This window comes from Natrix helvetica, assembly GCF_964273705.1.
Source record: "Natrix helvetica genome assembly, chromosome: 14".
Taxonomy (NCBI): Eukaryota; Metazoa; Chordata; class Lepidosauria; order Squamata; family Natricidae; genus Natrix; species Natrix helvetica.
The window spans coordinates 5839196-5856284 of record NC_138564.1 but is presented as its reverse complement, the minus strand read 5'-3'; the positions used below and the strand labels follow the sequence as shown (position 1 = coordinate 5856284).

The 17089-nt window shown below is 43.8% G+C and overlaps 1 protein-coding gene across 5 annotated transcripts in view; it reads right to left on the bottom strand.

Annotated features, from left to right (window-relative positions):
* SFSWAP (splicing factor SWAP) overlaps positions 1-17089 on the bottom strand; it is a 109831-nt gene that overhangs the window by 74437 nt on the left and 18305 nt on the right. For all 5 annotated transcript variants that reach the window (XM_081966875.1, XM_081966876.1, XM_081966878.1 and 2 more), the window contains 3 exons: positions 16695-16920; positions 14485-14606; positions 12499-12631 (listed from right to left, as the gene is read on the bottom strand). In XM_081966875.1, coding sequence (XP_081823001.1) covers positions 12499-12631; positions 14485-14606; positions 16695-16920 — 481 coding nt within the window. The remainder of the gene's footprint in view (positions 1-12498; positions 12632-14484; positions 14607-16694; positions 16921-17089) is intronic.

The following is a 17089-nucleotide window of genomic DNA, read 5'->3' as shown; positions in this document are numbered from 1 at the left end:
GCAGGAATGGTGAACATTTCTTTCAGTGCCTAAAAAAAAAATCCCCAAGCTGTGTGCGCCTTTTTGTATGCTGTGGCTGGCTCCATTTCCAAAGGACCAACGCTATATGCATTGCAGCGAGTGTGCATGGAAACTACTTGGCAATCCCTTGCTTGGCTCAAAATGCGCTTTTATAATTTTATTCTCAACGCTAACAATATTTACTTTGACACCTACGAGAACAATTCTAGCAGCTAATGTACTCGGCATTCAAAACTGCTGAAGCTTAAACTTAAAAGGAAGCAGAAGAAGATGAAGGGGGGGGGATAACAACGGCACGGTAGTTTTACACACACACGCAACTTTCTGTACATAAAGTGGTCTGGATAAACTGCCATCACACTGATGTCAAGATAATGCAGGCAGATTTTTTTTATGCTGTTTTTTAGAAAAACAAAAGATTTTAAACTGTGTTATACTGAACTCTTCAAAGTGGCATGGCTAATCCTCTCCCTTTTTCCTCCAACATTTCTAAGGAGGGAGCAGCGTTCGACCAATTACCAAGATTTTACTTCAGCAACTTTGGCAAAGAGCAACGTGGCAGGACAGGCAGTCCTTGACTTACGAACAGTTCATTTAACGAGCGTTCGAAGCTACGATGGCAGTGAAAAGTGACTTGTGATGGTTTTTCACCCTTATGACCATAGCTAGCAGCAGCATCACAATCACGCAATCAAAATTTAGACACTTGGTAACTGACTTGTAATTGATGATGGTTGGCATGTCCTGGGGATCAAGTGATCCCCTTTTGCGACCTTTTGACAAGCAAAGTCAATGGGGAAGCCAAATTCACTTAATGTTGTGGCCCATCAGTAGCCAGCAGAGCTGGAAGCAGATTCGGACAGTGAGGAGGTTGGGGAGGAAGATGGGCCAGTCCTGGAGTCTGGGGAAGGCTCTGATGAGGGCTCTGTGTCAGAGGCAGAGAGGGGGACAGGGCCGTCCGCCAGTTATCAGCTGCCTTCAGAGTCAGACATCAGTGAGGCAGAAGAACAACTGGAGCCTGTTTCCGATGTGTGTATGTGCAGAGCTGCAGGAGAAGGGAACAATTAAGGAACAGGGGTCGACTTGGGAGTAAAGTCACAGGTGGACAGTGAATGGCCCCTCCCATAGGGAATAAAAGAGGAGCGAAAGGGGAGGGGGCTTTTGCAGGAAACAATTCGTTCATTCCCTCTGGAATGAGCTTCCCCCCGGAGCTTCGCATAATCCCCGACCTCCGGTCCTTCCGACGCGCCCTAAAAAGTTGGCTTTTCCAGCAAGCCAGCCCGGCCTGTTAATTTTAACTTATTTTAAATGTATTGTTTTTTTTAAAATTCGGTTTGTTTTTTTGGATATGGATTTAATTTTTTTTTTAACTTTTGGGATGTGTGTTTTTTAATGTTGTACGTCGCCCTGAGTCCTTTTGGAGAAGGGCGGCATATAAATCCAAATAAACAAATAAACAAACAAACAAACATTCGTTTCAGGAGTGCGAAGATCTGTCCGTGAATCTCAGAGACTCTGTGCCAAGTCTTTCTTTCCACAGCCCTCCTTTGGAAAATATTTACATGGCAGCTTTCCAAGCTAGATAAGGTCTGTGGTCATAAATTCACCTTTGAAAGACTGTTTGCCAGGCCTTGGCTGAATGTGAATGGGAGGAATTCACATTTGTTTAATAAAAGGGGTTTTGCTGGGACCATGAATCTGCCTCATGCTTTGGGGGGGAAGCCTGAGTCAGAACACTTAACAACCGTGTTATTAACTTAACAACTAGGGGATTGTAGCAAGAAAGAGTGTAAAACGCGGCAAAATTCACTTAACAAATGCCTCGCTTAGCAACAGAACCTTCGGGCTCTCTTGTGGTCGTAAGCTGAGGACTAGCTAACTCGGCATGGGCCAGAACAATTCCCCCTACTTCAAATTTCTATTCTGACCAGCTTCAACTCTTGAGAGTCTCTGCAGGGATACTGGATCGGCTCCAGAGAGTTCTGCCCAAGTGCATTATTCATTATTCACTATTAATAGCAAGGAAGGAAGAACAGCAAATGGTAAAAAAGCAGCCACCGAGCGAAAGACTTTTTTCAGTTCCTTTCATTTCTTTCAAGGCGGCCCCGATGGTTGAAGAACAAAATTTAAAATTTAAGAACTAAAAAGAAAGACACAAAACCCGAAAAAGCTGAAACAATACAAGGCTGTGGTTTTACATCGTGCCGATCGTAGTTCTTTTTTTGACAGCTTTAAAATGATATATTTTCACCGTCGATTCATGATATACTGGAAAACCGATCACCTCTATGATATTTGTAAACATATCAGCATATATTTCTTTATCATGTGCCTTTATCTTTCCCTTTTGGTCCATTTCTTTACCCATTTAGACGCTGTTGTTGTTGTTTTAAAACGCCTAACAGAAACACGCGCATCAATAAAGAAGCAAAACACAACACTGGTAAAACTGTCCTTCCTCTCAAATACTACCTATTGTTCAGAATTTAAGTGTGCGAGTCAATTTCATACTGACAAGCCTACATCTGTAAAGCTTTTGACACGTTTCCGAAAACAATTTTAAAACAACGCCAAAAATGGTTGTGTAAGCAGCATGGCATTTTTTTAAAAAAAAGTGTACGACAAATACAAGATGAAACACAATTGGGCTGATAGCTTTTTCGAGAGGAACAGCATGCTTGGGCTCTAACTTGCAAGCGGAATCACAAATCCAACACAAGGGGTTATGAACGTATTTAAAAAAACAACCACCTCAAAGCAGTTCGGCAGTTCGAGTCTCAACAGGCTCAAGGTGGACGCAGCCTTCTGTCCTTCTGAGGTGGGTCAAATGAGGACTCAGATTGTTGGGGGCAAGAGGCTGACTCTGTAAACCGCTCAGAGAGGGCTGTAAAAGCACTATGAAGCGGTATATAAGTCTTTATCGCTATTGCTTTCTATGTCTCTGTCTCTCTCTGTTTCTCTCTGTCTCTTGCTCTTTCCATGTCTGTCTCTCTGTCTATCATCCATCCATCATCATCATCATCTTCTTCTTTTAATGACCCCATAATCCCTTGGGAGGGGGATAGAGTCTGGGCAACTGAATGGAGGTAGCAGAGGGATTACTGGCCGGATGCCCTTCCCTGTCACCAGTACAGAGTTTTGTTCAGCAGATACATTCTCATTGTGCCCAGAAAGAGAAATATCTGCCTCTACCTAGGATCGAACACACAGCCTCCTGACTGAGGCAAGAGCTCCACCTCTAGGCCATTGCACCACATCCATCTGTCCATCTGTCCCTCCATCCATCCATATCTTTCCATCCATCCATCCATCTGTATCTTTCCATCCATCCATCCATCCATCTATCATCTATCCATCCATCCATCCATCCATCCATCCATCCATCCATCCATCTATCTATCATCTACCTGTCTATCATCTATTATCCATCCTATCTATCTATCTATCTATCTATCTATCTATCTATCTATCTATCTATCTATCTATCTATCTATCTATCTATCTATCTATCTATCTATCTCATCTATCTATCTATCTATCTATCTATCTATCATCTATCTATCTATCTATCTATCTATCTATCTATCTATCATCTATCTGTCTGTCTGTCTGTCTATCATCATCTATCCATCCATCCATCCATCCATCCATCCATCCATCCATCCATCCATCAATGGAGCTAGCAGAGGGATTACTGGCTGGATGCCCTTCCCTGTCACCAGTACAGAGTTTTGTTCAGCAGATACATTCTCATTGTGCCCAGAAAGAGAAATATCTGCCTCTACCTAGGATCGAACACACAGCCTCCTGACTGAGGCGAGAACTGCACCTCTAGGCCACTGCAACCACATCCATCTGTCCATCCATTCGAATTCAGCATTGCAGACTAATTCTGCCCACAACCTGCAATTCAATTCTCACCGGCTGGAGGTTGGTTCAGCTTTCCGTCCTTCTGAAGTCAGTAAAATGAGGACCCAGATTGTTGAGGGCAATAAGCTGATACTGTAAACCGCTTAGAGAGGGCTGTTCAGCACTGTGAAGCGGTCTATAAGTCTTCATTGCTATCTGGGGTGCATCTGGGCAAGAGAACTTCGGACAACTTTGCTGTCTGAAAAACAGACCTGCTGCTGAAAAATGCAGCACATCCCAAAATCTGTTTATAGTGCTGCTTTCTCAATGTCAACTGGGGTCTACAATAGCATTTTACAGGCCTCGACGTCTTAACACTAGAGCTTGTGGGCACCATGAAATAAAATATACAGGTCATCAGCATTCCGCAAGTGCTGGGTTCTCTCTGAGCATTTGATTGACAGGGAGAGCAGTTCGGATTCAGGCCAGCAGAGAAGGCCCCCCCCCCCAAAAAAAAGAGCTCAAAGGAAAAAAAAAAGGAGAAATTGGGTGTTCTGGGAATAACAAGAACTTTTGAATTTTTTAATAGTGAAGCAAGACATAGAAGGATTCCTGCAAGCCCGTGATCTTTATAGACACCTTGAAAGTTGAACATTAGTGCCAGTAGGGTGTAATTAAAGGTAAAAGTTCCCTTCGCACATATGTGCTGGTCGTTCCTGACTCTAGGGGGCGGTGCTCATCTCCGTTTCAAAGCCGAAGAGCCAGCGCTGTCCGGAGACGTCGCCGTGGTCATGTGGCCGGCATGACTCAACACCGAAGGCGCAAGGAACGCTGTTACCTTCCCACCAAAGGTGGTTCCTATTTTTCTACTTGCATTTTTTACGTGCTTTTGAACTGCTAGGTTGGCAGAAGCTGGACAAGTCACGGGAGCTCACTCCGTTATGCAGCGCTAGGGATTCGAACCGCCAACCTTTCTGATCGACAAGCTCAGTGTCTTAGCCACTGGGCCACCGCATCCCTCTAGGGTGTAATTAGTGAAGTTATTAGACTGACAACTGGGAAGACCGTGGATTGCTCTTCAGCTGTGGGATCTCCCGTGGTAACTTGGACCCAATCCCATTCTCTTCACCTAAGACCTAGTGTGCCCTAGTAAGTAAGATGATGGACCCAGAGTAGGGACACCTAGGTTGAAGTCTACTCTAAGCCATACAAACTCACTGGATGAGTCTGGTTCAGTCACACTTTTCAGCCAAACTCTGACAAGAGACCAAATAAGAAACCAGGGTCAACAAAAAGATTGGACAATCATTTGTCTGGGAGGGTATAAGGAGTCCGGGCAAGGGATTAGACTAGAAGACCTCCAAGGTCCCTTCCAACCCTACGATTCCAAGTTCTTCTTAAAGTCCCTCAAAGTACATTGAAAGGACTATATTACATTATATATTAAAGTATACTGAAGTGCATAACAAATGGAGAATGACCAAGTCTGCAGTGCTCGGTGGATCAAGTTCCATAGCTCACGACAAAGTCATCTGGCAAAGGAACACCAAGTCTGAGATGGATAATCTCTGCCTTCAATGTCAGTTTCTAGAGAAGGGACCGCTGCATGCTATGGCAGACAATATGAACATTTATCTCATTTGTCTATGGAGATTTTCAACCAGGTCATGGTTGTCCCCAAAGTGCTTTTTGTTTTCAAAGGTCAAATGTTTAGATTAACAAAGTTGGAAGGAACGTTGTAGGTCATCTAGTCCAACCTCCTGCCCAAGCAGGAGACCCTACACCATTTCTGACAGATGGCAGTCCAGTCTCTTCTTGAAAGCCTCCAGTGATGAAGCTCCCACAACTTCTGAAGGCAACTTCTGTTCCATTGCTGGATTGTTCTCACTGTCAGGAAATTCCTCCTTATTTCTAGGTTGAATCTCTCCTTGTTCAGTTCCCATCCATTGTTCCTTGTCTGGCCTTCAGGTGCTTTGGAAATAGGTTGAGCCCCTCCTCTCTGTGGCAGCCCCTCAAATATTGGAAGGCTGCTCTCCTGTCTCCCCTGGTCCTTCTCTTCACTAGACTAGCCATGCCCAGTTCCTGCAACCATTCATTGTATGTTTTAGCATCCAAGCCTTTGATCATCTTAGAAGGATTCAGATTTACAGAGTTGGAAGGGACCTTGTAGGTCATCTGGTCCAATCCCCCATCCAAGCAGGGGACCCTACACCATTTCTGACAGATGGCAGTCCAGTCTCTTCTTGAAAGCTTCCAGTGATGAAGTTCCTGCAACTTGCAAAGCCCCTCAAATATTGGAAGACTGCTATCCTATTATCCTGTCTCCCCTGGTCCTTCTCTTCACTAGACTAGCCATGCCCAGTTCCTGCAACCGTCCATGGTATGTTTTAGTCTCCAGTCCCCTTATCATCCTGGTTGCTCTTCTCTGCACTCAGTCACAACATCATTTTTTACAGTGTGGTGTACTTCACTTGAGCTTGTTTGTATCCCTCTGTCAATGCAATTTAGAAATGGACTTTCTAAAAAAAAAAAAGGACTATTTCATTTATTAAATTTGTGTGCTGCGCCTCTCACCGACAATTTGACCCTTGAGAAACGAGCATTTGAAATAACCCAAGGCAGTTTCCTATAGAAAAGAATTGTATAACCAACTCCAGATATCCCTGCTTGGATGTTCTCCCACTAAACAAAATTCAGAATGTTTGAAAATAATCACCCAGACAAAGATGACATCTCAAATCTATGGGCAAGGCACTTCCCTCTCAATCCCAAGATTGTGATAGGGAAAAGATCTTTTGTAAAGATCGTAAGCGCCACTTCTATTTTATTATGGGGTTTTAAGTAATTTTTCTGCAGCACTCTTAAGCAATTCTCTCTCCTTTTGCAAGACCTCATTTTCTTATTAAGAAGACTATTTGGTGATTAGCATCATGCCCTTTGCTCAGCTGGCCTTTAACTCATTTTAATATTTAATGTGCAATAAATGACTCACTTTACAAATTCATTCAGTGTTGCAGAACAGATAAAACTAACAATGACAACCGAGATAAATGTCCTTTTGAGGAAGTTATTCAAACCCCCTCCTTTTACCATAGTGCTACTTATTTGCAGTTAAGAAAAATGAAGTACTAATAAACAAAAGAAAAGAAAAAAATATGTTTTCAAACGGATAAGCCTTCAGAAAGTCATCAATAGATGTTTTACTCTCAAAACATGAATCATTATATACCGATTATGTTTAAAATTCTTTCTGAGCTTTCAAAAGATAATAATCTAGATGCTAGGAATCCAATTATAAGATACCTCTGTATACAATGAAGTTTTTTTTTTCCTTATCCAAATCATTTAATCAGATCAATTATCTTTTGGATATTCACGAGTTTAATTTGCTTGAGCAAAACTTTGTCTGGAATGCAAAATGCGAATTTTCCTTCTGAGGGAGGAAGGCATCTCCAATGCAGCTAATTTCATGCAGAAAAATGAATGATTGGGCTGCAAAAAGCATGAAAATTAAGGCACTCCTTCAAACAAACTATTTATCCAGGACGAGACAATGTTTACAATACGTTAATTAAGGAAAGCTTTCGCTGTTAGATGCACAAGAACGAATTAAGGGATGGATGCCAACCTAAGGAAAGAAAACGAATTGATTCTCCATCATCTGCATTTAGCCAAGACTGATTTTTTGCTTCACGTTGCGAAGTGGTAGCTTGATACTCAACTGCTTTCAAACTCATAGAATTTGGTACTCAACACATTTTAACATGAAGATTTTGACCCGGTACTCAAAGCACAAGCTAGAACTTGTGGATGTCGGCTGCCTTGCGACTCAATTTTTTTTTGTGGGAAAAAAGCTGTTCGATGCTCATAGTTTTTGGAACGCATCACATCTCCCAGAACCCCGGAGTGTTATCGAGGTACCACTTTGAACTATTACTTTAAAATCACATTCATGAGCTTTGTAGGTTACCAGTATGAAAACTGAGAAGCAAGATGAAAGATAAATTGCCTTGCAGCTACAAACTCTGGTTGAGCCTGTCCACCTCATCACATATATAAATCAAATCCTTTATGATCAGAGATCAGTAATAAAAACAACCCAATTAAAAAGAAAAACCCTAACCTACGTGAAACATTTCGGGAAGTCTGAAGCTGCAGCATAGAAGGCACTGTGCTCGTAATTCCTAGTCGTTTATTTCTTTTTTTTAACTTGGCCATAAAAAAAATAGGTCACAGGGAAAGTTGGCCCTCACACTGGCCAGGTATGTAATGTTCTATAGCAGGGATGGCGAATCTTTTCCAGACCGAGTGCCCAAAGCGTTTGTGTGTGCGCTTGAAAATGTGTGCGTACCAGAACCCCCAAAATGCAATGCAGGTGGCCCCCACACATGCACCCTGTCCCCCACACACACAGCCCCCTGCATGTGCCCCCCCCCGGCTTGTGCGAGAAACCTGATGCCAGCAGTGTGCAGCAGCAGCCAAAAAAGCCGACACGGTTCTAGGCTGCATAAATAGAGGGATAGAATCAAGATCACGTGAAGTGTTAATACTAGTTTATAAGGCCTTGGTAAGGCCACACTTGGAATACTGCATTCAGTTTTGGTCGCCACAATGTAAAAAACGATGTGGAGACTTTAGAAAGAGTGCAGAGAAGAGCAACAAAGAGGATGAGGGGACTGGAGACTAAAACATAATGAAGAACGGTTGCAGGAACTGGGTATGTTTAGCTTAAGAGAAAGAAGGACTAGGGGAGACATGATAGCAGTCTTCCAATATCTCAGGGGTTGCCACAAAGAAGAGGGAGTCAAACTATTCTCCAAGGCACCTGAGGGCAGAACAGGAAGCAATGGGTGGAAACTAATCAAAGAGAGAAGCAACTTAGAACTGAGGAGAAACTTCCTGACAGTTAGAACAATTAATCAGTGGAACTCCAGAAGTTGTGAATGTCCCAACACTGGAAGTCTTTAAGATGATGTTGGATAGCCATTTGTCTGGAACGGCATAGGGTTTCCTGCCTAGGCAGGGGGTTGGACTAGAAGACCTCCAAGGTCCCTTCCAACTCTGCTATTGTATTGTATTGTACTAACCGGCCGGAGGGAGGCATGCATGCCTGCAGAGAGAGCATTGCGTGCCACCTGTGGTTCTATAGCATTCCTTGTAACAGAAATGAACAACACTGATTTTCTCACTGAAACCAGTCGTATTTTTTTTAAAAACTATTCATGGCATCCTGTTAAGAGCCTACCATTCTGCATCATCCTATCTTTGGTCTTCTAACGATAGATTAGTAACCTCCTTTTTAAAGAAAGAACGGTGCTGTATTTCTGAAACGAATGAAGCAGCTTTGATTTCTCCCCCCCTTTCCCCCCCCCTTTCCCCCTACAGGGGAGAAATATAGCTAAATTAACATTTTCCCACTGTTGTGAGATGTGTGTGCTTTGATGACGGGTCTGTGGCTTCTCTCTTCCGTTCAATCTCTTTGAGGCATTGTCACAGGGAAGCAATGCCAGGAAAAATAATAATAATAGAAGTTTTAACTGAAACGGAAGGTTAAATGCTACGTTCCACACCAAGAACAATCTAGCTCCAGAGAAATGTAGCCCAGATGATTTCTGGTTTTAAAAATCGGGATGATTGCGGTTCCATGGATATTTATGTTGAGAAAGCAAGAATCTAAATTCTGTAACAGTCCCCGTTCCTCTGATGCTAACACAGACTAATAGGAAGTTGTCGCATCTCACGTACGGAGAGAAGTATGAAAAATATTACTAACTATACCCTCTGATGCTCAATTTGTGTAGACTAATGCATGGCATGTGTCTTCAGAAACGAAGACATCTTCATTAATTTGATTTTCTGCTCTTTGTGGAGTTTAGGATATCAATATTGCGCAATCCATCTCCTCTCGTCTAATAAAACGGGCAGCGGGATGATGGGAAAAAGAAGCAGAAATACATCATCGGGTGCAACTATTGCTACTTGAGAATGACAGGTCATTTTTCCTGCCGTGCGACTATCAACTCTGAATCCACCGCTTCGTTGTTCAACCCAACCTGCCTGGTGGGGGAAGAAAAACCGGACAGGTTGCAGGGAGACTGTATTAAACAGCATCTTTTCAAGCCGCAAAGATATGCTCCTTGATTATGGGGTGGGGGGGACTCCCAATCAAGAAAACATCACCTTTTAGGGCAGGGGTCCACAACCCCCAGGGCTGTGACCTGGTACTCGGCCATGGACCCGTTGGGAATTGGACTGTGCAAGAGGCAACGAAACTCCGTTTGTGCAAGCAGTGGGCGTGCGCCTTGGTCCGTGAAGCTCCATTTGTGCAAGTGCACCCATTGTATGGTGGGAAACCAGCCCCTCTTTGCCCACCTACCCCCAGTGGTCTGCAGAGTCAGAAAGGTTGGGGACCCCTGTTTTACAGCATACAGATTTAACCCAGAGGTCAGATGCCATGCATTAACAGAGGGATTCAATCAAGGGAGGTACTAATACCACTCTATAAAGCCTTAGTAAGGCCACACCTAGAATACTGCATCCAGTTTTGGTCACCACACCATAAAAAAAGATGTGGAGACTCTAGAAAGAGGGAAGAGAAGAGCAACCAGGATGATGAGGGGACTAGAGGATAAAAGATATGAAGAATGGTTGCAGGAACTGGGCCTGGCTAGTCTAGGGAAGAGAAGGATCAGGGGAGACAGGAGAGCAGTCTTCCAATGTTTGAGGGGCTGCCACAGAGAGGAGGGGGTCAAGCTATTTTCCAAAGCACCCAAAGGCCAGAGAAGGAACAATGGATGGAAACTGAACAAGGAGAGATTCAATTTAGAAATAAGGAGGAATTTTCTGACAGTGAGAACAATCAATCAGTGGAACAGAAGTTGCCTTCGGAAGTTGTGGGAGCTTCATCCCTGGAGGCTTTCAAGAAGAGACTGGACTGCCATCTGTCAGAAATGGTGTAGCATCTCCTGCTCAGGCAGGGGGTTGGACTAGATGACCTACAAGGTCCCTTCCAACTCTGTTAATCTGAATCTATCTAAGATGATCAAAGGTCTGGAGGCTAAAATCAAACAATGAACAGTTGCAGGAACTGGGCATGGCAAGTCACGTCCTTCCCCTTAGATCTGCTAACTGCTCCAAGATAACCAGCTTATTTAATGGAAGTTCCAAATACCCCATTCATTTTACACCCAGGCAGGATCCAATTACTTATTGGTTACCTCCAAAATAATGAGATTGTTTTCCATTAGTACAGAGATTGGACCTTATTAGCAGAGGCACCATTGCATTTTCTAAGAGAGGTAGTAACCCTTGAGTTGCAGATAGCAAGTGGCAGAATCCTACTTCCTTTCCTGAAACTGTGTGCTCGGTCTCTCAATGGCGGTAACAGCGCAAAGCATGCAACCACGTTGACAAGAAGGACCTACTACTAAAGGCTATGCAATACAGGGAAGTCCTCGACTTACAACTGGTGGTTTAGTGACAAGGACCAAAGTTGCAACAGCACTGAGAAAGGTGACTGATGACTGTTTTTCATAGTTATGATGTTTGCAGCATCCCCATGGACATGGGATCAAAATTCAGATGCTTGGCAACTGGTTTCATATTTATGAAGATGAGCCTCGGTGACGGGGTGGTTAGAATGCAGTACTGTAGGCTACTTCTGCTGGCTGCCTGCAATTTGGCAGTTCGATCCTGATTGACTCAAGGTTGACTCTGCCTTCCATCCTTCAGAGGTGGGTAAAATGGGGACCCAGATTGTTGGGGGCAAGAGGCTGACTCTGTAAACCGCTTAGAGAGGGCTGTAAAAGCACTATGAAGCCGTATATAAGTCTAAGGGCTATTGCTATTTGTTAAGTTGAGTTTTACCCCATTTTACGACTTTTCTCGGCACCGTTGTTAAGTGGATCATTGCAGCCGTTAAGCTAGTAACACAGTTGTAAAGCGGATCTGGATTCCCCATTGACTTCGCTTGTCAGAAGGTCGCCAAAGGGGATCACATGATCCCAGGATCCAGGAAAGGTCACAATAGCAATAGCTATTATTAATAGCAATAGCTGTTACTGCTATTCTGAGGTAGCCGTATCTCAGAAGGATGGAAGGCTGAGTCAGTTAGGATCGAACTCCTGGCAGTCAGCAGTTAGCCTGCAATACTGCATTCTAACCACTGTGCACCATGGATGGATGGATGGATGGATGGATGGGACGGGAGGGAGGGAGGGAGGAAGGAAGGAAGGAGAAAAGGAAGAACAAAAGCAATAGGAATTAGAATTATACACCACTTCATAGTGCTTTAATAGCCCCCTCTAAGTGGTTTAGCCTCTTGCCCCCAACAATCTGGGTCCTCATTTTACAACCTCGGAAGGACGGAAGGCTGAGTCAACCTTGAGCCTGGTGAGATTCGAACTGCCAAACTGCAGTCAGACGGCAGTCAGCAGAAGTAGCCTGCAGTACTGCACTCCAACCACTGCGCCACCATAATGCCTTACTTAACGACAGAAACGTTGGGCTCCACTGTGGCCGTAAGTCGAGGACTATCTGTAGCCGTCACTGTTGTCTCTTCCGGACCATTATGCACAGCCACTTTTTGACAGGCTTAAATTCTCTTATCAACAACAGGAATGTACTTACGATCGGAAGAATATTCCATTTGGGACGTTGGAGCGGCTGTCCCTTCGCCCGCCTGAGCTGCACTGGCGTTTTCGGCCTGAGCTTTGCGAACAAGGGCTGCCAATGGGTGATCGGGATCCACCACCTTCAGCGGCTACAAGAGGCAAAGACAAGGGACATCACGGGGGCTGAACTCTCTCACCCTGACTGCCCAACATCAAACGATCCTCTCTGTGGCTCAGAAAAGCTTCACAGGTTCTTCAGTCCCATTGGCTAGGACGATCTGGAAATCACCATCATCATTTAACGACTCCATAATCCCTTGTGGGGGTGGAGTCTGGGCAACTGAGTTGGAGCTGAACATTTACTGGCCAGATGCCCTTCCTGTCGCCAATGCGGAGTTTTGTTCAGCAGATATATTCTCATCATGTCCAGAGAGAGAAATATCTGCCTCTACCTAGGATCGAACTCCCAGCCTCCTGATTGTGAGGTGAGAGCTCCACCTCTAGTCCAACCCACCACTCTAAACGGCATGCTGGAGATGTGATTTATTAATTATTTATCAAGAGGCCATTTTCCTGGTTCATCGTTGCCATAGTTACAGGAAGGGGGAGGAAGGCTGGAATGCCTTACTAAACACAAGATAAATCTTTCATGTAGGAACCAAGGTCATCTCCCAGGTGATGGAGGAAGGAGAAGAGTGCCTGAGGAGCTTGGCAATTAACCTAATTGGCCAATGTGACCAGTGACACATTGGGGGAAGGGGTTATTGCTTGTTTTAATTATACTGAACTTGTGGGAATGATTGAGAGTTGGTTTTACCCAAAGCGTGTCGATTTGATGTACCCAATAAAGAAGTTCTTTGAGGAAGCAAGTGGCCTTGTAGTTTCCGATTTGCCTCATTAGTTGGGAACTTGACAATCTAAGTATAATCCTTATTGTCATTGTACTTAAGTACAACGAAATTGGTTGCATCTGATTTATAACTCACCTTATTTTTGTAAACCTTTATCAGGCTTGGAGAGTGGCCAGGCAGATATCTTTCAGATGCCGCAATACCTGGCAAGAATTCAGGAATGAACTAATTGTCTCCTGCAAACTCCACTCCCCTTTCGCTCCTCTTTTATTCCCTATGGGAGGGGCCATTCACAGTCCACCTATGGCCTTACTCCCAAGTCGACCCCTGTTGTTTAGTTGTTCCCTTCATCTGGCAACTCTGCGCATGCGCACAATGGGAACAGGCTCCAGCTGTTCGTCTGCCTTACTGATGTCTGACTCCGAAGGCAGCACATAACTTACCAGATGGCCCTGGCCCCATCTCTGCCTCCAATGCAGAGCTCTCGTCCGAAACTTTCCCCAGACTCCAGGACTGGCCTATGTTCCTCCCCAACCTCCCAACCTCCTCCTCCGAACCTGCTGGCCGCTGGTGGGCCACAACACTGGTGACTGGCCCAAAGTCACCTAACTGGTGGGACTAGAACTCAAGAGTCTCCTGGTTTCTAAGCCAGCATCTTAGCCACAGCACGAAACTGGCCCTCTATCCTAGTACTACTTGGAGGGACAAAGCTTTCAATAGAAAGAATCAACGGAAGATCATGTTTTTGTAATGGTTAATTTCATCATGGTTTTTTTGCCCATCAAAAAGCGGTGGGGAAAACGTTGGATTCTCTCTTCCCTGAAAGAAACTGTTGAGATCAGAGAAGGGGCTTCTAAAACCTTATTGTAAAAAACCACCGCCACCTAAATATAGATGAAGGAAGGGAAACCTCAAAGGTTTTTGCTAGTAGACGAGAGGAAAATCACTTCACTTCATATGGCATGCAAACCTAGAAGGGCATTATCTACCATGAGTAACCTGGAGTAGGGTCTGGCAAAGCAGAGGAGGAGGTGGGGGGGAGGGGAAAGGCGTGGAGGAATTATTGTATATAGAAACTCGCAAACTTGACACCACAATTAAAACCAGACCGGAAGTCTTGCCCTTCAAAGAACAGGAAGCGGAAGCATTACCTTCATCAGTTCTTCCAGCCTGCTCCGTTTCTTAGAGGCGAAAAGGCTGGGATGCAGATAATTCCCTTCGTTGTCGTCGTCGTCGTCATCATCATCATCTTCATCGCCATCTTCCATTGCATCTGTCGAGTGAAGAATGGAAAGGATGGGACTTTTTTGTGTTGTTTTAAACAGTGGTATTCCAGAGAGCTACATTGTTTTGACAGCCGCAGTGGGAGAATCATGAATGAAAGGAGTGGAAAACCCGAAGCCGAGTCAAAACCGTCTGGGCGCCATTCAGGAACACCGCAGAGGCCGCCGCGTTGGCCAGCTTTTGTTCAACAGCTGCCGGGGTGATTGACGGCACGACGTTCAGAAGGCTGCAAATGATGCTGCCTTTTAAGGCACCGATGCTTCTTGGGTGAGCTTAGCTCTGCACAGCCTCCGTTTTCCATTGCAATATGGGTAATCTCTGACTGAGGATAACTCACTTATATTTATTCATTTTGTCATGCTTAATAGCAGTAGCAACAGCACTTAATACTTATATACCGCTTTGTAGTGCTTTTATGGCCCTCTCTAAGCGGTTTACAGTCAGCATATTGCCCCCAACGATCTTAAGTTCACTGGTATTTATTTTGTCATGTTCGTGTCGTGTGTATTGGAGGTGGTGACTCTTTGAGCTGTAGGCAACGAAATTTCATTTTAATGTATGCCGATTAGTGTACATTTAAAGCGACAATAAAGTTATTATTCTATTCTACTCTATTCCGTATTTCTATTCTATTCTACTTTTCTTCTCCTTCTATTCTTCTCTCCTCCTCCTCCCTATTCTATTGTATTTCATTCTATTCTATTCTGTTCCGTTCCATTCCTTTCTCCTCCTCATTCTATTCTATTCTATTCCATATTTCTATTCTACTCTACTTTTCTTCTCCTTCTATTCTATTCTTCTCTCCTCCTCCTCTCTATTCTATTGTATTTCATTCTATTCTATTCCATATTTCTATTCTATTCTATTCTTCTCTCCTCCTCCCCCCTATTCTATTGTATTTCATTCTATTCTGTTCCGTTCCATTCCTTTCTCCTCCTCCTCCTCATTCTATTCTATTCCATATTTCTATTCTATTCTATGTTTCTTCTCCTTCTATTCTATTCTTCTCTCCTCCTCCCCCCTATTCTATTGTATTTCATTCTATTCTATTCCCTATTTCTATTCTACTCTATTCTGTTTCATTCCATTCTCCTCATTCTATTCTATTCCATATTTCTATTCTATTCTACTTTTCTTCTTCTATTCTATTCTTCTCTCCCCCCTATTCTATTGTATTTCATTCTATTCTATTCTATTCTACTCTACTCTATTCTGTTCCATTCCTTTCTCCTCCTCCTCATTCTATTCTATTCCATATTTCTATTCTATTCTACTTTTCTTCTCCTTCTATTCTATTCTTCTCTCCTCCTTCTCCCTATTCTATTTTAATTCATTCTATTCTATTCCATATTTCTAATCTACTCTATTCTGTTCCATTCCATTCCTTTCTCCTCCTCCTCATTCTATTCTATTCTATTCTATTCTATTCTATTCCATATTTCTATTCTATGCCGTTTGCAGCTACGTGGCTGCATTTTATGATAGCTTTGCAGAAAACTGGCACTTTTGCTATTTTGGGGCAAAACTGTGCCCATAGCAATTCAACGGTTTGCTTTACAACCGCTGACAAAGGAGAGAAAAATCAGTCTGGCCACATGACCAACCCACGTTACAGCTCCAGGATGGTCGTTATGTCGAGGACTGCCTTTACAACAGCAACATTTCCTGCCTGGAACATTTTAAGCCGAATGTTTTCTCAAAGCTACTGGTTACTTTTACAGAAGAGCCCTGTCAAAAGGAGTAAAACCACCTAAAAATGCAAGCATAAAACTTCAGATTTTTTTTTACAAATGGATTTTAAAAAGAACTCGGCTAAATGCTGCCAAAAGTGGGGTTATGCCTAGGGAGGCTGTCATTTGAAGCGTTTAAACTTCTAATCCTCTCTATAGCCTTTGGGGGAGGGGGGGGAAGAACATCTTAAAACATCTGCAGCAGATATTAGCGAAGAGCTTCCTCAGCTGTCAAGACGCAGGAGTGATTTAGACAGGAGCGCACAAGCTTACAGGCTTCCTCCTGCCTGACACCGTGTTTCAGAAAAGAAAGAGAAAAGAAAAAAAAACCCACAAAAACCGCTTACTTTTTTTCTCCTCCTTTTTCTTCTCCGAAGAAGCAGCGTAGCGCCCTTCCTTCATGGCTTTCTGAATAAATTTGTAGTAGGGATTGAGGTAGTGATCAAACCGCAGGAAATCAAATTGGGAGTTCCGAGCCTGTTTGGCTTTCAGCATAATCTCAAACTGGACTCCCTGCTTGCAGACGAAATTCGCCGTCCGTTCGATGATGGCGTGCATTTTGGCAGTGGGGGGCTGTTGGGGGGGGGGGGGATAAAACAAAATTAGGTTCATCTTAATGAAAAGAAGGACTAGGGGAGACACGATATCTCAGGGGCTGCCAGAGAGAAGAGGGAGTCAACCTATTCTTCAAAGCATCTGAAGGCAATACAATACAATACTAGAGTTGGAAGGGACCTTGGAG